Here is a 22,060-nt window from a genome sequence, read left to right as displayed (position 1 = left end):
GGGAACTTGAAAAGTATACTTCAGTATAGGGAAAATATTACATAAATGTAATCGGTATACGAACACTTTCTTAGATATAACAAACTTTATTAAATTAACGTAGATACGTCATCGAATTAATAATAATATCTTTCCACTCCTTACGCGTTTAATTCACCTTCGATTCATCGTGACAACAAGAAAAGTTTTATTTTTGAAAAAAAAGCATACTTCATCTGCAAAGTAGCATTGCGATAAAACCGCTTGCAACTTGCAGAGCGACATTCGAAGCGACACAGAAAAAAGGAGCGCTTGAAAAATACTGGTAATTAGCTGAGAATTTTATCGCGAGATGAACTCACCGCGGTTGGTTAAACAATAAATTTTGGTCGTCGAATTTCATTAAACGTCCACCGGATCAATTTTTTGAGCGCGTCGACGAACAAGTTCTCAAGAACGAGTAACTTTCTATCTCCAGAATTGCTCTATCTAAACCCCAAACCATTCGCTATTTCCAACTCTACAGTAGCCACCATCTGCAGACGTTTGAAAACAAACTTTTGCCTCGTTCGTTCAAGATCATTTCGTAAGAAGAAATGCAGTTATAACACGGACTCTTCGTACGCTTTTCATCGGATAGGGAATTTTCATTCGAACGCGATCCAGGTCGATCAACTTGGTTTGCTGGTCCGTACAGCACTTCGTCCCACGCAACTCAATGTTTCACGCGTGTTTCCGTATCAACTACGATATATAGAGATTCCAGGTTCTCTCGACCAAACTTTATCAAGACATTTCGCGAATGTACAAGGTGATCCATGCAATTGCTCGAAGCTGTGTCCTTTTCTCAGTGCGATTTGAAAAATGGCAGAGCAAAAGTCGAATGGTTCGGAGAGCGATACATTTGTAGGACCATCGTTATTTTGTAAAGTATCTCTCTTTCGTAAATATTCTCGTCATTGTACCTGTAAAAAGGCACTTAAGTAAATGTATTATAAATAGGAAAAAATTATTATATAAATATAGCTCGTTTGAAAATTTATTAAAAGAGTTCTAACGAAAATACGAAATATGACGGGGAATGATGACAGACTTGAGATATCATAGACTAAATGAAGAAATCGTTATGTTTAAGAGATCGATGATCCACACTGAAGAGTTAATTCACCTTCCTCGGTTAACGGGTAAATCAATCTTAAAATAACTTATAAAACTATTCTGATAAAGACCAGGGACACCCAGTATAACCGGAGATAAAGAAATTAAAAAATGCAGTCACCCAAACGGACGAACGAACGGATAATTTATGCGGTTTCGCGGTCGCGCGACATTCCGTTTAACTCATCGAAAAATGCTCATAACGACACGCCATTAATTCCAATTCCCGTCATATTATTTACTCGGTCCAAGGATGTATCCGTTCGTTCACGGTACACCGGCTTCCAAGCGAATATCCATCGCCGGAAACATCCGTCGCGGTAAACAACGGCCGGAATTATGGCGCGAAAAGCGGCCAGATACGCGTGGATGCTTTACCGCGAAAATTTTGTTCTCTCACTCGTTCGAAACTGGTCAACCGATAAAACAGTGCTGGAGGTATGGACCACAACTGTCTACCCTCTTTGGTCGTAGTACGTATGTATTTTCAACGGAGTTGTAGGTACACGGACACATCGCCAGAACAGAATTGCCGTTGGCTGTTTCCACAGTTTTCATTATCTCCTACACGTATAATAATTCGGACAGCTTCTGTAGAAGTTTACACGGACCATGATCGTGTGTAGGTTAAGAGTTAGCGCGGAGTTACGACTAGCGATAGACTCAAGTATGTGCAAGTAAGTTGAAGCGAGAGGCTTCTATTTCGCGTGTATCTAAACGCATGTGTACACGCGTGATTAATAGGCATATCCGTGTTTTAATTTACGCAACCGTGAAATTCATCAGAAATTCTCCGTTACAATGCACAGAATGCACATAATATACACACAAGTATTTAAAGTATTCGCTGATGTATAGCGATATAAAGTATATTTTATTCATCTATTTATGAGTTTATTTTAAGGTGGTCTGATTAACAATAAAATCATTAGCGACTGCCAAAAGTGCGCAATTAGTGGTGGATTAGATGTTCATAAGATTAAACGAGTTAATCAGTTACATGGAATCGACTAGGTTTGTCTGTTTCAAAAATCACTATAATGTTCCTTATAATATTCGATATTTAATGGATGAAACGAATCCCTGTGCGTACATTCTATATCTCTAGCTATTTATATTCTTAAAAATATAAATTTGCATAAACAGCTGCAGTTTACTTAACGTTCGAATTCTGCGAAGAGAATCTTGAGTATCGCATTTGATTCGAATTAATAACTATATATTGAAGTTGATTCTATCGCTAGCCATTATCAGGCTGAACCTTCTTCGGTTCTAATGGGAATGCCCATCCTTTTCGTTTCGCCCAACGGGATCACCTCCTGGCGTGGATGCACCGCCAGTTTTCTTCCCTGCTTCTCGAGCAACTGGACTAATTTATCGCGCGATTAAGCGAGTTCTTTGCTCGTACTTCTCTCCTTCCTCTTCTTCTTAGCGTTCCTTCGCTTCGTCGTCTTTTATCTTCACGCGTTTCTACGTGAATTTGCTGCATGAACTTTTGGGGGTTGAGGCTGATCCTGACTAGAATTTCTTTCGGATTTTATTTGGAGCAGGCAGATATTTATCACGGTTCAAGTTAGTTATTAATGCTAGACTTTGATCGTTCTTTGAATTTACACACGTCCGGATGGAATTGCAAGTTGGAAACGATACTCGGTTTTTATTCACGACCCCCATGAAGTTCTGCATTCCGAACATCCTAAAATTTCCTCCACACTTTTTTAAATCCCTTCAACCATAGAATCGTAAAAGGAAAGTTCATTTACGGATGGTTCGGGCAGATGGTCCCATAATTCGTCGAGCACTTTTCATAGCGACGTTCGCGTGGTAAGAGGTACCTATTTCTTTGTTTACGAGTCGAAGGGACGGAATAGTTCATTGCTTCGGCGATTGCGTTTGTCGGTTCTCGTCGCAGAAATCGGGAACATCGTCCGTAATCGTCTGTAATAACAGAGAGGACGTCGTCATAGTTAATCGTGGCGATCGATTACTTCCAAGAAGGTGAAATGTAAAGAACAGTTTATCTCGCTATTGCTTATTTCGTTCAATCCTGCTTACTCTTGTAAGGTAACAGAGCAAGGAAATAGTCGTCATGGATCTTAGTTATAGATTGAAATATTATAGTTTACCGTTGCAAATATGTAAGAAACGGTAGAAATGCAAACATTACAAAAGTAATAGAGCCTTAACCCATTAAGAGGCAACGTTGCGTTAACGCAATATTTCGTTTGTCAGTTTTTCAATCAGTTGGTATTGTATCATCGAATTCTGTTTTTTAAGCGGCTACGAGAAGAAATTTGGCAGTTTTGAAAATTTTAAGAAATCGAACTATTTGTAACATTACGGTAAACCGTTCTTAATAAGTTAATATATCACAGTAAATCGTTTTGGAAATATTCGCGACGTCCGAAGGTTCTAGAGCCATTGTGAATAACCGAGGTGTTCAAAAGTTCCGTAGATATTTAGAGTATCCAGCAACCATTGAAGCTTTACCTCGAGGAAGATCGACATACCTAAAGAACCTCTGTGGCTCTGAGATTTTAGGATGTCGGTATTGATCAGCTGGTCAAATTGTAAAGTACAAATTAAATAATAATTAAAAAAAATATATTATATATGGGAGGACTCTGGTATCTAGCGTAGTTTGGCATCATAGTAACGCGTATAACTATACTCTGACCGAGAAATTAATCGTTTTGCAGATTATGTATAGCCTCGTGATTTTATGTATCAAATGTTTTTTCCTAGGTTCCTCATATTTGTCTTTCTCGTATCAATATATTTCTTTTATTATTTAATTTGTACTTCACAATTTGGCCAACTGGACATTTGATAAATTTTTCTAACTTCATTGCTAAATAACACGTGGATGGCCACCCCTAGCGGAATACCATCCTCGAGTTTGACCATTTTATTTCTTTAGTGAAGTCAGTGAGGTGTTTTCTTTTTAGTCTTCCTTCTATAAGAGACGTATCAATATATCGACATTAGTCGTTATTGGCTATTTCATTGTTTCTCTCTCTTTTGTATTTTGTATGCTTGATCTTTCGAGAACTTTTACTACGGTTAGTGGTTCGGGTACTTTCTCTTTTACGTTCTTGTGACAACGATACGACGTCTTCCTTTACCGTTGCTCATGATTGAAGAGGAACGCATTCCCGTGCCCACGTGTCGCCCACGTCGCCATTGAAGCGTGCTAGGCTCGAACGCTCGCAAGCTGTTCTAGGAATCATTCGCTTATTGGCGATCGTTTCAAATTCAAATCAGTTGCCGTCTGTTTTCCGCGTGGTGACGATTATTAATTACCGACACGACGGCTAGGTTTCGAGCTATTTTTACGCTGCGTTACTCATTTCATCAAAGGAATGATACAGTGTGAATACATTAAGGCTATGAAGGTTTCTATGTTAAATGTAAAATACGGATGTAATAGTCAGTGGCTGTGAAACGAACAGGTGTTCGTACGCCGTTTCATTTGAACGACTATTTTGTGCTTTAATCGTTTAAATACGATAACGGAGCATTATACATTAGAAAGTTGTGCGAAGGAAATTTTTGAAAAAAGATGATCGTCATAGGTGAAAGATCGATTTATGATTCTATTTTGCTACGTTTTCTTACGTTTATTTATTACTTACAGCTGCTCGTTGCAAATTTTACGTGAAATTACGGATATTAAGCACGACCATGTACTACTACATTTAATTTATCAATGATCTTGTTGAATCGCTATTCAACGAGCTTCATTAAAATTTAATTGAAATTTAGCGGAAGCCCGGTAATTCGTTTCCAGTCGATGTAATCTTGCTGTAAAAGTTACTTCATCATAATCGAATCGTAATTCGATCAATTATAACTCGGACTAATTGCTGACAAAATCTGACGAAGTTATTGGCGATAGTGCGTCGTTGAACAATGGTGGCTGGAAATCGATATTCCCGTATTTCCATGTGTAATTGCTCTACTTCGAATCAACTGTGTGTTATGTAAATCCGTTCATCGAGTTTACGTCAGAAAGGGCTTTTAATAATTAGGCCAGATCGCGACAGTGTTTGATAAACGACAGATTTCTCGCGTAACGACTCAGAACAGTATCGCCAGAGTACAATCGATCGAGGTTGATGTTACGACGATCGTTAAATGGAATAAGAGGCGTCGTTTCAGGCTAAAGCTCGCAAATTGATTTTCTGCCTTTACTCCTGGCTGTTAGTATGAAACATCGAATATTTAAGTATAACGATAGAGAAAGTAATGGCTCACTAATCTTATACTTCGTAATACAACGTTATAGATTGTTGTAACACGTTACTATAAATGCATACTTCGAAATATTTTAATTATCTGTTTGATTAATTTCAATAATTTCAATCAAAATTTGGCACGCTTTACTCGACAAAGTAAACATTCTAAATTTGAGATTATTCTTTCCAGACTGTTACCATTATTCGCATGTCGTATTACAGATACAACAAATATTAGTAACATTGATTAAACAGAACGATAAACTTTATTACCCGGAACATTGATACGTGTCACACGCCATAATGAAAGCAAAGTAGCATTTTCTATTTCGCCACAAATCTTTACCGACTTAATAGCCTTCGATAGATAAGGTTATTTTCAATATTGAAACTCAGTTATCCGATCTCTGTTATCGATTTATCCATCGATAGGGTAATTGTGTGAATGGCCTGTAACGCGTTATTCCATCGTGTGTACAGTTTCGCAGCAGGTGATGGCGAACAAAAAGAAACGAATCGTGAAAGTTTCACATAGTGAAACAGAACGGCTTGGTTATCTCGGTTAATTGTCTCGGCAAGCTTTCGTTTATCTTGTCTCGAGGGACTTCCGTCAAATCGCAGGACGTCCGTGAATTTTCATTATGTTTAGCGATATACGGTTCTGCATAAGCTCGCGTGGGTTCTCGGAAACGTTTCGTTATTTCAGTCTCGTGGGAACGAGTCATGCGACCCTGAATTTACATAATGGAATTGTAACGTTTTCGTAACGAATTTAATAGCTCTTTAATTGTGATTAACTTTGTTATAATCATTATATTTCAGTTAATTTAATAATCTAGGCTTTGTTTTGGGATTATTCGTTAATAGTATACAAAGACCATAGAGAAAGAGAGAGAGAGAGAAAGACAAAACGATTGATAACGATTGGTAATGAACCACATTTTTTATGCTTCATAAAAAAAAAACAATTTTAAAATTCAATATATTTTCAGATAATAGTTGTTAACCGTTTACTATAGATGTGGTATTAAGCATGGCTACCAAAAACCTTTCGTTTGAAAAAGTAACAGGGATAAGTAAATTAATCGTATAAAACTTACTTCTTACACGTTTTACTCGAGTAAAATTTGTTTATTCCATAATCAAATACAGAAATTTTGAAACAGCTTCGTTTGACCTCTCGCAATATCGTTTTTGTGTTGTTATTGTTCCGTATATTTCGTGCACAAAAAGCATCGGTTATACGGATGAAAAGTGACATTGAGGTAGGATATTTGCCAGTTGCTCAAACAACGAGTTTCTGTAAACATCGGGCTCCCTGAAGGATAGGAAATAGAATCGCGCGAAGCATACGTCAGTCAGGGAAAATCGTAGCAACGTCCAAAAGGGAGGGTCAGACCCTGGTCAGTTTGCCGCATCATCGAGTCGACGCTCGACGGTTCACGCTTCCTGGAGTCGACATGCGTTACGTCAACACGTGTTGCTTGACCGCTGGGAGCTTCAAGGGTTAATTATTACGTCGCTTATGTGGATCGTATTGTACGCGGAGGGAAAGGTAATTTTAGGGAAGAAATGGGAAAGAAAATTGATATAAATTACGTACGAATGATTGAAGTTACTACATTGTACGATCAAATAAATGGTTCATAAAGGTAGTTAATTTATATTCGAGGTTTTAATAGAAATTAGTTAAAATTGTATGTTCAATACACAGCATGAACAATATGTTGATAAAAGACAACATTAAGCTAGAAAAGCTTTAAGCTAGAAAAATTTACCGAATGCCCAGCTGGACAAATTATAAAGTACAAATTAAATAATAATAATAAAGAAAAGACAACATTTCGCGAGTTGATGTAGCTTGAGAATCTTAGAGCACAATTTTATGACACAATTTATAGGATTTAAAAACTTTTCAGCGTTTAGATTTTTACAAAATTTGGGCTGCAAATATTCTTTGAAAATTTGCAACGTTTTCACGAATCAGCGTTCGAATTTTTATATGTACATCCAGAATGCTAAGATAGAGTCGTGAAAGAAATGAAACTAAATATCTTTGAGTCATCAGGTTATTGAAGATTTCGAGCTTTATCGAATTCGTTAATTGCATTTCTAATTTGTAGTAATACGTTTCGAATTTTAATCGCTAGAAATTCCACAGTCATGTGATTGGTCTTTATCCCCGCGTAATTCACATTCCAACGCGGCTCTATCGCGTTAACTTGTAATGGAGATAGCGCGGTTGTGTCATCGTGTGCTACATTACAGTATCGGAAGAAGCCTTGCAACTTTCGCCATCGATATCGACATACGACTTAGTTAATATAGAACGGCGAACCTGTAAATCCTATACTATACGAGTAACCATATTCTTACATAAAACCGACGATATAATTCCACGAAGCTAAATTAAATTACGAATCAGCTGTGGATTTGAAACGAAATAAATTCGATAGAAATCCGAATTCGACGTCGTTTCCTTCGACCGATTAACTTACATCTTTCGACTAATTCTTAATTAAAACTAATTGTCAAATATATAATAAGAATTTTCACGTTCCTCAAATAATTTCTTTTATTTTTTGGTGGGTACAGAATTGATCCGCATCTCTCACTCACATTCTGTCAATTATTTTTTTTTATTATTATTATTATTACTTAATTTGTACTTTACAATTTGTCCAGCTGGACATTCGGTAAATTTTTTAGCTTGATTGCTAAATAACACGCGGATGGCTACCCCCAGGGGGATACGATCTTCGAGTAATCTATCGATTGTAACAGCGAATCTAAAAATCCTGAAGGAAGTTTAGTCGCGTTAAAAGGATATTCTCGCGTGGCAGCTATGATTGTAGTTGATCTTTTGATAGAAAACAGACGTTCCGTGTCGCTGCGAAAGAAGCAGTCTCCAGGCTGCCTCCACTTGAAACGCGTCGACGGCGACGCATCCGTGAAAAGTTTCTTCAGCGTGGATTTGCGAGGACGTGTGGCAACATTGAACTGTCCGTAGGGAAGACATACGAGACCCGTGAGACTTTAAGTGGCTAATTAAACAACTTTCCCATGATGCGTAGATCGGATAGGAAACTATCAGAGCGTGGTAAAACTGGATTAATGTTATGATTAATTAGATCCCTGATCTCTCGAAGGATTGACGCGTACCTACGAGGGTACTGTTTTCACTTTGCCATTTGATGTCGGCAATGTATCGATCATACAACGCGCTGCATCTTCTTTGATCAGATTTTCTCGTAGAACAGCGATCGAATGTTAATGCAACTGTTTGGTAACTCGTCTTCTAAAAATGTTTATCTCACAAAGAGATTAATCTTCTTACAGACATTTTTTCCTATTGAAAATATTATTTTGGATCGTTATCTTGGATGGTTGGGTTATCATTCATAATGTATTATTATTCTCTATCCGTATTTATAATGATTTTTCATATGGAACACGTAGAAAATTGTTGAAGGTTGTGAAAGATAAATTTATTAAAGATATTGAGCGTTCGTTATTTGCTTTAATGCAGCGCAATGTTCATTTTCTTGAAACATAAGAGAAACAGCGACGAAAGAGAAGGACACAGCCAACAAGTAATTTCCTAGTCGAAGCAAGATACTGTTGGCCGTTTTAAAACCATTAATTTACAGACTTCCAATTAATTAAGCATTTCATAGTCGAGTAATTACGTTTAATCGGTATTAATCTCAAATTGCTAAACTAGTTTTTTAAACATTCTGAGCATATTTACTCGGTCCTCGCCTGTTCCATTTTTTAACTCATTCAACAGTTTGTATAAAAATATATATACTTTGTTCGTATACAGAGTATAACAAATCTCTGTTTCTTTAGTTGTATTCGTGAAAATCTAAATTTGCATAAACATGCGCAATCTACTTATAATCTAATATTACAATTCATCGTCCTTTCTCTAAATCGATTGCATCCGATCATTCATCTCCTTAGATCCATCTCACGTTTCCTATCCACCATACAATTTCCTTTTCCCATCAACTCAAATTTTTACCATCGTTTCCTTTCTCCTTCAGCCCGTTAACATTCTTACGCAAGCGACGCAAGTTCAGCAAGCAGAAACAAACGAAGTGCCATTGTACAAGATGACGATGCAGTCGTCGCTTCCGGTTGACCAATTTCTTTGTGGGCTTGAAGGCCAGAGATCGTACAGAACGCAGCCTCCCGTCACGTGCATTACGTAAGGCAATTCGCTTTCCACCGAATGCGGGACGCCTAGAAACCGGAGAAATGCAGCGCGTGCTCGAACGAGCCTCTGCATTATAACCGGCGCTCCGTTGCCGGCAGACTATTTTGAAGCTGTGATTTTTAGAAATATGGGTCAGCCGCGTGCTTCCTGTCCCCGCTTGGCGCACGCCGTGTACACGCACAATTTCGTTCTCTCGTTTTGTTTCAAACTCTCGCTCGTTTCGCTTCGATTTTCTCCTATTTTCGTTCCCCTCGTTCTTCCACTTAGCGAGAGCGCAGGTCTGAAAATTCATCGTCAAGGCGATTCTTATTTGTTTTCCGCCTTCAGAGTTTCGTTTTTATCGTGATCGGTTTTCGTTGTATATTTTCTTTTTCCTGCCGATATCGGTGTTACGAATTTCGCTATTTTTTAACTATTAATTAATTTTACATACATTAATTTATTAACTATTTCATTATAGAGAAACGTTCGTGAAACTCGAAAATGTCAAGCTTAAGCCTATATGATGACGAATCTTTAAGCCTTTACATTCCGAATAAGTTTAAAGTAACAAAAGCGCGTATTAAAGTAACAATAAAAGAATCCTCATATTATCGATTAGAAACTCAAGTTAATCAGCATCATTCAATTATTCGTTTAAAGAAGCAACATGAAAACGAATCGATTCACGCACAAACGAACGCTCGTTGCCGACTTATTTTGTCATTAGTATAAAATCACTTTCTTCCTTTTACGCTAGTCATTCCAAGACATCCTGTACATTAGAGATCGAGAAGAAAATCTCATTTCAGTCTGATCAATCGTCTCTGAGCTACAGAAAAACCAAAGTGCCACTGAACGTTAATTAGTACCGCTTAAACGATGGTTCGACGAGACATCGTTGAAAAGAACGCGTTGCAGTCGCCGCGGAAGCGGACAACTTTTCCAGCGACAACGATCACAAATATGGCGACCTAGGTAGCTCGACTATTTTTAAAGCGACATTTAGCTTTCGCCTATGGCTTCCCAACTGGCTGCACGTTATTTTTCTCTCTCGTCTCCTTGTTTTCGGCTTATCCTCTATTACTTTCTCCTCTGAACCCTCCATTTTCCCTCCTTCAACCGTCCTACCTTTTTTCTTCTCTCGCTGCTACGCGTCTGTTTCTATTCTCCCGCATTTCCCGTAATATCTTTCCGTTCGTATCCTCGTGCTGTTATTTCTTCTAGGCTGGCAACATGCCGTGGAAACAGATGGATCTTAATCTTGCAAAGCGGCGATGTCTCGAAGAAAGAATCTACGGCGTGGAAAAGAAAGGCTTCATTTCAGTCAGGATTATTTACCTTTCAGGATTTATCGTCTGACGATTTGGTGGTTGAAATCGAGCGACAGCGTCGAGACGCGATTCGATGGAAGATTTTCCGTGGCAATTCTCGAGTTTACCGATAGATTCGTTTATATAGAGAACAAAAATAAAATAACAGAAATGTTTATACATTTTTTGTTTATAAATGTTTATCGACGACCAGTGTTCAGTTATGTACGTAATTATCGTTCGGGAATATTTTTTTACTAATTGAAAAAAACTTGACTCGGACCATCTAATTACGGATTTTATTTCAAACCGTAAATTTAACGATACACTCAATTAGACTACATGAATTTCTTTTGTTTCTGTCTCGTTTTTTAACATATAACTGTATACGTCTGTTTTTTTTTTTTCATATTTCTGTACGCGTTAAAATATTATATCTCCTTTGATCTACGACAAAATTACAGTTAAAATTAGTATAATTACTTTAAACGTTCCAAACGCGTCACTACACGTAGAATCCCCTTTTTTCAACTTTAATTTCATCTTCGTTTATTTGATCGTTAAGAACTGAATAGATAGGTGAACAAGGAAATAGGAAATATTTCAAGCAACAAAACTTTAATCCTACTTTATGATTTACGTAGATACTTCCGCTTAATCAAACGTCCAGAACGATTTAATGAAGTGGTATCACTGGTCATTATTAGTCCCGGTATTTCTAATATAATTAAATTATATCTATAATTCACGAGCTTATGGCGTTTCTATTTTCGAGACAGCACGATGATGTAACCGGTGATTTAATACGCCGTGTGTCCAGCGAAACGGGACCACCTGATGCCAGATGAAGAGATTATCATGTTGCATAGACGGACACGGAGTGCGTGGACCAAATGATCCGCAGATAAATTTAGCAGATTAGCCGCATTAGCCCGGATTGTTGAACCGTAAGGCGCCCATTCGTTCGTTGAACTCATTCCTTGGATACTACCAAGAAGCTGGATGATGAGAAAAATCCAGATTCTTCGCTTTAGTAACCCAGTAAGAGTTAACGAGACATCGCATTCGCAATTTTCTCATTTTTCCACTCGATTTATATTGTTGAGATATCTAAATTTTCGCAAAGAAATTGCCGATCTTCCAGCTGTTACGATTTCTTCGACGATAATCGTACAATAATCGTACGCACAGAGATGCTTTTACACTAGGCGGAGCGAGAAAATTAAGTTGGACATTTTCTAAAAAAATCTTAGCATATCAGACACTTGTACGATTTAAATTCGAGGATTGCATGATTCGCATGAATTTAAAGACCGAAATTCCATTTCTTCGGCCGTAGTCGTTAAAATACAAATCTGCATAAATATCCTCAGTCCACTGAACAAATGGAAAATTATGTTACGCTATCGTGGCCTATATCGCGCAGCAATAAACCGTAGACGGATAGTTTTTCATAGCGTAGTTAAATTTCTGTGGCCGCAAAGTGGCAGCAGTTTAAAATTAGGCGACGAGTACGGGAGCTGTTCCCGCCCCTGGATCGCGAAACATAAAGGCTGCCTCTTCGCTCCAGGCTACTCTTGCAACGACACGTTATTTCGGAAGCGGCAACTGTTCCGAGGAAATTGACCGATGCTTAACTGGTTATCATTTCCGACAGCTGGGAAGCTTCTAATTTGACGCCACGTCGTAAGTTGTAATGTGGCTAACGCGACATAACGCTGACACGTTGGCTGCTTGTCATGTATTTTGATGTTCTTATTTACATACGTGCTACGGCAGATACCCAAGTAATTGAAAAAAAATCTGCTGTTTATACAGATGAAGTCGCATTCGAATGTTAGAATTGTAATAAATACGTGACGATACGTGTTTGTAAATTTTTGAAGCAGTTTACTGCTACTAAAGGTTATAAATATAAGTTTGGAAGCTAGTGATAAGATATAGCGTACAATTGGTAACGTGCATCGTCTCGAGCTGTGCAGTGTAGAAATTGTAAAGAATTCCGTGATTAGAAACACTTTATAACGACAACGATTATCGAATTCGTCGATTTAACGATTTCCTTTGTTTATTTGTTGTGCAGCTTGATGATACGGCGCTCCAGCTGTATAAAGATGGCGATTATGGCGCTTATTTGGACCTTGAAGCCTCCATCAGCGAGCAACAGGAAGAATTCGAAGGTTTCCAGACCAAGTAAGTCTTCTCGTCATTTGACATCCTTAATAACAAGCATCATGCTTCAATTACTTTAATTACCTACCCCATCCCCTTACAACTGTTCTATAGAATCAGTTAGATGTAAATCAGTTTTAATGTAAATTGCTATTAAAATTAATACGAATAAGATGGACAAATATTTAGAACATTATTATAATTTTACAAGTATACGAAGATTATCACCTCATATCGTATCATATTCCAAAACAATACAGTAGATGCTGGGACGTAACGTGTTTTATGATTAATCATGAGTAATTAGAGGAACTCTGTCGGAGACAAATATTTTGTCGAGCTTGCAAGATGCATGGAGAACTTGAAGCCCCGTCTCTGGTACCTTTGATCCCATGGGATTCGATGTGCTTTACCTACCTCGTGTTGGGACAACTGAATTATACAGCAACTGTTCCTAAGATATATGAACAAACTTTGCAGGCATGTTTTTAGTAAGCGTAAGGACGAAAAGATATCGCGTAAATGTAGTAGAGTTAAGGTCTTTTAACGTTGCATATTGAGCTGAATAAACTTTCGCTGCGATATAAACCGAGGTATGCGTATTTAAGGGATCTATTTAAATTGCAAAGTTCCATTGTCTGAAATGATTTCGAATACAATACTCGTAGTTGTGTATCGTTTGAAATAACCAATCTTTCGACTTTCTACATAAAGCACAATCCAAATATGCCAAATGTTTGCACGACCATTTTATCGGAATAACGTAGCTTTCTCTTTATTTGATACTTAAATCGAATAAAGAGTTAATTAAATTTTTGTATCGGAGCATCGTTAATTTGCAACGAAAGATGGGCGTACGAGTTCACGAGAAAAGACTTGCAAGACAATACAATAGGAAAAAGCTCGTTGTCAGGAGCTGTGTTATATCAAATTAAATCAACGGCACTAAGACAGTACGACGGATCGTGTAGATAGGGAACCGTGAGAGATTGATGACACTGATCTCGAGCTAGGCTATTGACATACTACCGTGAATTGGAAAGAACGCCATTGAGGAAAAAGCGGGTTTCATTGCCGACTATTTTGACTTGTTTTCGTCGACACATATTTCATTCAGTCGAACTTAATACGTTCTTTACTCTTGTTTGAGACATTTCTTCGCCTTTCTCCTTTTCTTTCTTTCTTATGTCAATCATTAACAGTAACGCGATTGCCAGCAAGAAACCTAGATTTCAAGTTAAGTTCGTAATTACTTGGGAAAAAGTAAATCTGATACAACAACTTGCCAGCCTAATTAATTTGGACTAATTGTTCGCCAAAAGAGACGTTTAACAGTTTGAAGAAAGTAATTTTTAGCATTTCGTTTCTTCGATTCAATCAATGATTGATATATAGAGAACGTTTTTACATTTACGGGAAATTTAAACACATAATATATAAATATGTTGATTAATACACAAACACGAGTTAATTATGTTCATAAAAATATGAAATTACATCAACATCCACAGTCCATACACTGCAGTACATTGTAACCATAAAATTGATTAAAATTCAATTCGAATAATTCAGATGTAGCGTAGGTAAAAGAAAGATTAACATAATGTCAATCAAATCACTCTGTAAAGGAGGATAGAATTTACTATTCAGACATCTCAAGCCTGTATCTTCCTATTTAACCATGTACAATTAAACTAGTCACGCTCTCCATTTCTTGCCAACTCTCTCGTAAAATTGAAACGATAATCTGCTTGGTATTTTCAATTTCCTATATTAATTATCTATCTGAGTGTATATTTCACAATCAGCCGTCATCCGTTGCTTCGATAGTTGACGACGAAGCGTAATTAGGTCGCAGCATGATATTATCCATCTTCGCGTTTCTCCTTTTCGCAGAGAATTAATTCAGAACTTTTTGTTCGTGCATCCAGTAGCGGAATACATACCTTTTCTTCTTCTTCTTCTTCTTTTTTTTTTCTTATCTCTTCTAAGCGAGATTTCGACGCAGACACACACGGAGGTCGGAAATTGCGCGTAAAAACGAGTCAAGGAAAACCAGGGAAAACGTAGATAAACATCTAAGATTAATTAAGACCGGCTCGAGAGAAATTAGTCTGTTGGTGTTAATTTCCCATTCTGCCGATACGCGATCTCAGGGACCTTGACTTCACCGACGCTTTAAACACGCTTTCAATAATCGACACAGCTGCCGAATGACGTTCTTAGTTAATTAAGAGCACTTCGAAACACGGGAAACGCGGAATCTCGTTGCTTTCACTTGGCGTTCGAGTTTCTCGCAGCAGATATGACTTGCTGTTATGTTCGTCGAGCAAACGTTCCATTGGAAGTCGATTTCAGGATTGGTTACTAGGCTGAAAAAGGCTTACGTCGTAGAATCGCTGTGTGCTGATGAAAATGTTCTGTGCTGTGTTAATGACGGGTGTGAAATAGTAGGATGTAGTAACGAGGATTTAAATTGAGCTCTTTGTGTTCTTTGTTCCCCTGAAGTTGTTAAGCGTAATTATTTAGACTATTTTTCTTTTTTAATTACGAGGAGCACCGTAATAAGGGGAGCCCTGGGTTAGAAGAAGGCAGATGAGAATTGTAGATTTTTCATACGATTGTGAATCCTAGCGTGGACGGGAATTATAGATTTTGTAAGATAATCTTGAAGCAATTAGTTTTCACTTAAACGCGGTCTTCTCTGATTTTCTGTTTTATACGGTAATTCAATGTCGTTGACGAAACAAGAGGAAATCCGGAATGCTTGTAGTTAAAAACGAATATAACGTTAGATCGAACGTATGTGACTGTATATAATTGTATACAATTCACTTTTACGATGTTTAACATTCAAAGTATCATACTGTATACTATCGTACGAAGAAAATCATCGCAGCTTGATTTATCCATTATTCGTGCGATTAAGATGCATTTTGCGAAACGTAAGTAAACGTCCAGACACTTTTAGCCAATGACGTGTCTCCGAGTACTACGCGCGAAGTCCACGTCGATTTAAAATCTAACGTCGATCCGAAGCTTTCAAACTAATTAGACTTCGTTAAAGCTAGTTTGCCAGGAGGAACATTTTCTCTCGATGTTCTTGGGTATCCATGCGAAATGGAAAACTCTTCACCTCCGCGATAAGAAGTCGGTTCGTTCAGCGAAAGCATGCCGCTTTAAAATCCGTATCGGATTCGCGTTAACACCGATATCGAGAGGATCGACACGCGCACAGCAAAATTTCGCGAGATAGACGATCAGAAAGGCATCGCATTTTCGATTATTCTCGTTGCATAGTCCGCGGATCGACGACATTTTCAACGGTTTTCTGGCGAAACCTACGCGTTCGTTCGTTCCTATATCACAATGGCTGCTGAAAGACGCACCAGAGAGAAGAAGAGAGATCTATCGTGTTCATTGTGTGCAACACGCTCTATACTCGCGAGGGATTGACTTCCTCCTTGCGGCGAATCGATATGAATTACTCATTGGATGAAAATTACATCCTACGAGGCCGTGTTCTCGCAGAGAACTTGCGCAACCGTGAATCCTCTTCGACTTACCTCACGATTTTCGTGATTGTACCATCTGAATTTCGCATTCTGCCGATGTAATAAATTTATAAAGCGATTTGTTTGGTAGTGTTTGTAATATAGAGTTACACCGATATCTAATCTTGCGAAGGTTGTCTCGCGATCGGAATGTACGCTTCAGGCTCCACCCTTCAAACAACCGCTTGTCCCTAAAATGTTTTCTATGGATGATTCCGAATTTAGGGTGCTTTCGGGTTGTCATGGGTTCACTGTTTCCTTAATAAGTCTTTCGCAGCATCACGTTACTTCGATCATTATCGCGTAACTTGTTACTGAAACTTTTATCCATTCTCCATTTGAACAATTACATCTATCGGCTGAATTTCTTCAAACGTGTTGTATCCTTTGTTTGTTGATATTCGACAGCAGCATCGTCGGCTGACACCTCGCGGAACACAGACCAAACGTTTGATACGCAAACAAAATCATATTTATAGCAAGGACGGTCGCAGATGCGGCGAAATTGGCAAAATCCGCGCGCAAGAATCTGGCAAATATTATCGGAATAAACAGTATTCGAGACACAAATTTGCAACGCGCGATAGGAAAGGGGTGAAACTAGAGGGTCGATGGCAGACGATTGACGAAAGACCGACGGAAAGAAAGGTAGGAAGGCGAGCTGAGGTTAAGTAAATGTTTGGTCAGTGGTACTCGTTCCAATATTTGAAAGGCCGGAATTTTCACGAACCGCAAAACGACGTCATACGTTTGCCTCCTCGCCACACCTCGCCCCCTTTTTCCCATTCTCTTCCGATACAACGGCACCGAACCGGTCCGATCCTTTTTTTCCCTTTCTCGTCGATGCCTATGCCCATGCCCACGTACACCAGTCGAACCCGGCAACGACACGGTCCATGGCTTGCCCTCGGTCAAATGGAAACGCGTTCCACGGTTTTTCCGGCCGCGACGCCCCGATATTGGCTCCGTGGTTGGAGATTTGTCGACCGGCTGTGATACCGCGTACACCATGCTAGACCGCGCTCGATAACCAACCCTACGACTGATCATCCGCATTTTATTCCGTGTTCAGCCGACCTCGAGAATAACTAGTAGCCAGAGATGGGATCTGAAACTTGTGGATCACCTGGAATCTCTGGAACGCTTCCGTTCTTAAGTATTAGGACACTTTCTGGCTTGATAAAAGGAAATAACATGAAATATCGAAAGTAAAGCACAAGTTAGAATATTCAGTAGATGAAACGAATCTTTAAGTTTGATTTTTTTTTTTGTTTTGTATCGTATCGATAAACGTGCGAAGAATCGTTGATTCTTGGTGATTGAATCTGAAATATTTTCAATCGCGTCGAGTCTGTATTGTACAATATGTGAGGAAAAATTCGAACCACTTGGAACACGATTCGAAGCTTATAACTGTTTGGAATTTGACGATCTGATGCGACGATCCGTTGTACGTCCGATTTTCACGTGTTTTCCAACGAAATGGCAAACTCGCGAAAAGATCGTGCAGGAATGCGGGTTTTCTGGGTGGGGTCTGGTGATTTGTATTGTGTTTAGCAAAGAATGGGGTGGGTTTGGCAAAGGAATGTGGTGGAGTTTCGATGGAGCTTTCGATAGCAATGTTTAAATTGTGGTTTGTTGGAGCTAGCAGCGCAAATTTTATTGCGGTTTTATCTGTGAGATATTTTCCAAACCTTTTATCGTTTTGTTTCATTTTCGTGGTTATTTTATTGGGTTTTGTTCATAGTGGTTTTATCGTAAGAATCTTCGTTGTGGAAGGTGGCAGAGTTTGCCAGATGGATAACTTCCATTAATGTTGCCTTTGCGTTACGTTAATACTTTATTTTGTATACGTTCGAAACAAGTTTCATATTCTAAGATAAACAATTGCTTTGAAGCATTAATGAAATTTAGAGGATATAAGACACAGATTTTATTACACAACGATTTGTTTTTAAATGTAGTAAATCGTTCTGTGTATATTATTTATTAAGTGTATTCGCGGAATTATTATTCGCCGTTATAAATCTTGGCAGGTGTCATATTTCTGATGCAAAGTAGTGCTAAGAAATATCACAGTTTTAGTGCTAATATACAACATATTACTGTGTCATTTGGCACAAAGTAGACAGAGTTTATTGCACGTAAAATTAGCAAATAATTTATACGAAGATAATACAGTTTCCATTGAAGTAGTTTATACGTTGTCAATACATTTCGACTATTATCACAAGATATTCACCTGGCCTCCCTTAACATTCGTTGATCAAATCAAAGTATTAGGTTGTCTGGAAAGTGTCTTTCCTTTACAGACACGACTTTTACAACGACGCATCTTTATACAAACATGAAACCTAATCTGTCGAACGTTGTGATCTCTATTTTGATAGGACAAAATGGATCATACGTGATCCGATAAAATAATATAAAACGGAAAATGTCATTATTTCCTTATAAAACTAAAGACACTTTTCGGACGACCTAATACAATACAGTTGCATGTCATTCTATGTGTAAATTCTAGATATTTCGAATCGAAGGTTTAATTTTACACGGTGACGCTTACGTACTGATTGCGATTCGTGAACGTTGCGTCGGTAATCAAACTCGTCTTATAACGAGATAAATCCATCAACAGAATTACGAAATCTATTTATTCAGAGTTTCAACTAAATCGTTATCTCGACCACAGGAAGATCTTGGACTTCCCTCGTCAGTAGCGATCGTGTAACACAAAATTGCAGGGTTGTGCCCACACACCGCGTCACCCAGTTCCCATGAATCGTTCGTTGCAACACGATTAGCCACCCACGCCGATCCATTCTCTCCTCTGATTTTCCCCGTGAGGCTTTCAGTGAAAATTACGAAAATCGAGAGTCAGTAACGTAGAAAATCCGTGATCTATTCGACGAAGAGGAGAAGATGGCGTGTCTCGCGTAGGTAACCGATCATTTGTCTTCTCGTCGTAACGTTTCGCATCGGACCGCCTACGTTTTAACTCTGCTCGCGATATTCGTCTACTCTCTGACCACCGTGTTTCACGAAAATTAATTCCGCTGAGCGTTGGCTGGTGTTCCGCGCGTATAAAACAAATTGCCAGTCATTCGCCGTGGCCGAATCTGAAGTTTCTTTGACTCCAGGCTCCCAAGCTGGTGCCAGAAGTTGGATATTTAGGCAGAAACAGCAGTAAACACAGTCCGCGCTTTGACAATTTCCAGTTTTGGGGTTGATGTGGATGACGAAACGAGTTGAGATTAAAAACTTTGGTCGTGAATCTTTTTATTGTGCGTGAGTCAGAATTCGTACAGGTGACGAGCGATGGAGAACTAAGAATAGTTTTGTGTTAGCTCTTTGGAAATTGAATTTTGTCGAGGCGTTGAATCGCTAATGGCGGTTCGTTGGATTAGGTTTCATATTTTTATAATTTTTCAATAAAATCGAAGAGCTTTTAACACGTATACTCTCGACTCTAATATCACGTGTATCAGTTTGTCGTTGATTTCTCAAGCTTTCAAGCAACTATTAAGATTTATTTTCAATTTATAGTAATAAACAGCGATTATAAAACACGCGTGTCTATGCGAGGGATACGAAGACGTAGGTTTGGAACGCCAAAGAGGCGCAACTTAACGTTAGTAGTGGAAGGTCTCGGGAGCCCATCAAGAGTTCCAAACAGTTTTCTCCCGTGTCACGTCTGTGCACAGCGCATGGGAATAGGTTGCCGCGAATTTCTGGAACACGCGAGCAACGGAAAATTATGGCGATCAATCTCGCGTGTATTAAGAAGACGCGACTAGATCCGACGTAGAAAGCGGAAAACTCGGGTCATGATGGGTTAATTAATTACATTTGTCTCGTCGTGCAATCTAGACACGGCGAATTTCAGCCTCTGCCTTCTGTCGTCTAAGATCGTTAACCCATTAACAGATTAACGAACATCGTTGAAGTTCCGAGGCAAGAAATTCACAAGTTAGGCTACTAGAATAGGGCAAGAAGACGGTCTGATCGTATTACCACTTCGAGCAAGACTAATGCTCGTTGACGGTGAAAACGCGCTTTGTTCTATTCGCAACGCACAAAAGAACGAACAGTGTTTTCGTCGGTAAAGCTTATAGCAAAGATGTGTTCGCAAGGAAAGGCTATTTCCGAGGTGGAACCTTAAAACTTAAGAGAGTAATAAACAGCATGCTCTTTAGGATGTTAGTTTTGTTTGTTCTGCACTCAGACTGTAACCAATCCATTTTTCAAACCATTTCATGGCCAACAGTTTCTCCTTTGAGATTTCTCACCATTATAAATCATACCAATTGCAATCAACGATACGTCGCATTTAACGAATGAATAAAATTGATCAGTGAGCCACTCCCACTGGTAGAGTGAATAATCGTAACGTTCACGAATAAAAAAAGAAAAAATTGTTCAAAATACAAAACAGCCAGAAGCTGGAGAAATCCTCAGCTCCTCCATTCGTTGGACCAAACTCAGTCTCTATGGTCCCTTCGTTAATAAAGCTTCGTGTCATTGTCCTATCTCTTTCTGTTACGTGTTGCGTAACCCGTTTGAATGCACGTAGGTACACTGGCCACGTATAATTATAATGGAAGCTATATATCCGCGGGTTGTGGAAGGGTCGAGAGGGAGAGCAGGGTAGGAGAAGAGCGCGGATAGTGGGTACTCTCCCAGGGGTTCAATAACCAAGCACAATAAGTCGCTAAACGTTCGGCGTAGACGGTACGATGAGTAATCAGCTTCCTACGTATCGGCCCCGGGGATCGTTAAGGTGTGTACAGTGTACACACGTCCTCGAACCGAGATACCTTATATATTATCGGCAAGGGACACGAAGAAAGGAGAAAGGTACATCAGGCGGGAACGATTGTGCGCATCTATGGATTGTTGTTGCGTTTCGCGTGGTCGAGGTATTCATAGGCGGATGTAGTTACTTGGAAATGGAATTTTTGGCAGCTAGAGGATAGGATAATTATTATGAGCATTATGAACGTCGGTTTCGAGAAGTCGAGAATTTGTCCGAACAACGTTATTGACTCTTTACGACAGCTTTGCCACTTGAAAGCTACTTTTGATAGGAAGTTTACTTTATGATAAGCTTACTTTAAGTTTACTTTCGGATAATGAAGTTGTAAATCGAAACATATTGCAAATGGGGTTGCATCTATCGATCTAGCCACAACTAGAGCAAGTATTAGTTTGAAGAAGTCGTGAAACAGAAGCATATTAAATTTCAGATTGCAAACGGCATTCACGAATCGATATTTAAAACTTAATATTCTTTTCCTGTTCTTCTTTAACGCGGTTCCTAACAGTTGGACATCGAATAAGATCCAGGGCCTGGGAATCCCGTGTTAATATCGAATATATTGGAAAAATGACATCTCCTATGTATCCACTTGATATGTATTATTCGTCGACTTGGTGCCAACAGAT

At 38.8% G+C, this 22,060-nt stretch overlaps 1 protein-coding gene across 3 annotated transcripts in view; it reads left to right on the top strand.

Annotated features, from left to right (window-relative positions):
* The window catches only part of LOC122568284 (FH1/FH2 domain-containing protein 3), a 240,633-nt gene that overhangs the window by 56,376 nt on the left and 162,197 nt on the right, over positions 1 to 22,060 (top strand). For all 3 annotated transcript variants that reach the window (XM_043727859.1, XM_043727858.1, XM_043727857.1), the window contains exon 2: positions 12,973 to 13,082. In XM_043727859.1, coding sequence (XP_043583794.1) covers positions 12,973 to 13,082 — 110 coding nt within the window. The remainder of the gene's footprint in view (positions 1 to 12,972; positions 13,083 to 22,060) is intronic.

Source organism: Bombus pyrosoma, linkage group LG6 (assembly GCF_014825855.1).
Source record: "Bombus pyrosoma isolate SC7728 linkage group LG6, ASM1482585v1, whole genome shotgun sequence".
Classification (NCBI taxonomy): Eukaryota; Metazoa; Arthropoda; class Insecta; order Hymenoptera; family Apidae; genus Bombus; species Bombus pyrosoma.
The sequence above is the reverse complement of the archived record's forward strand: the minus strand, read 5'-3'. Positions and strand labels throughout refer to the sequence as shown.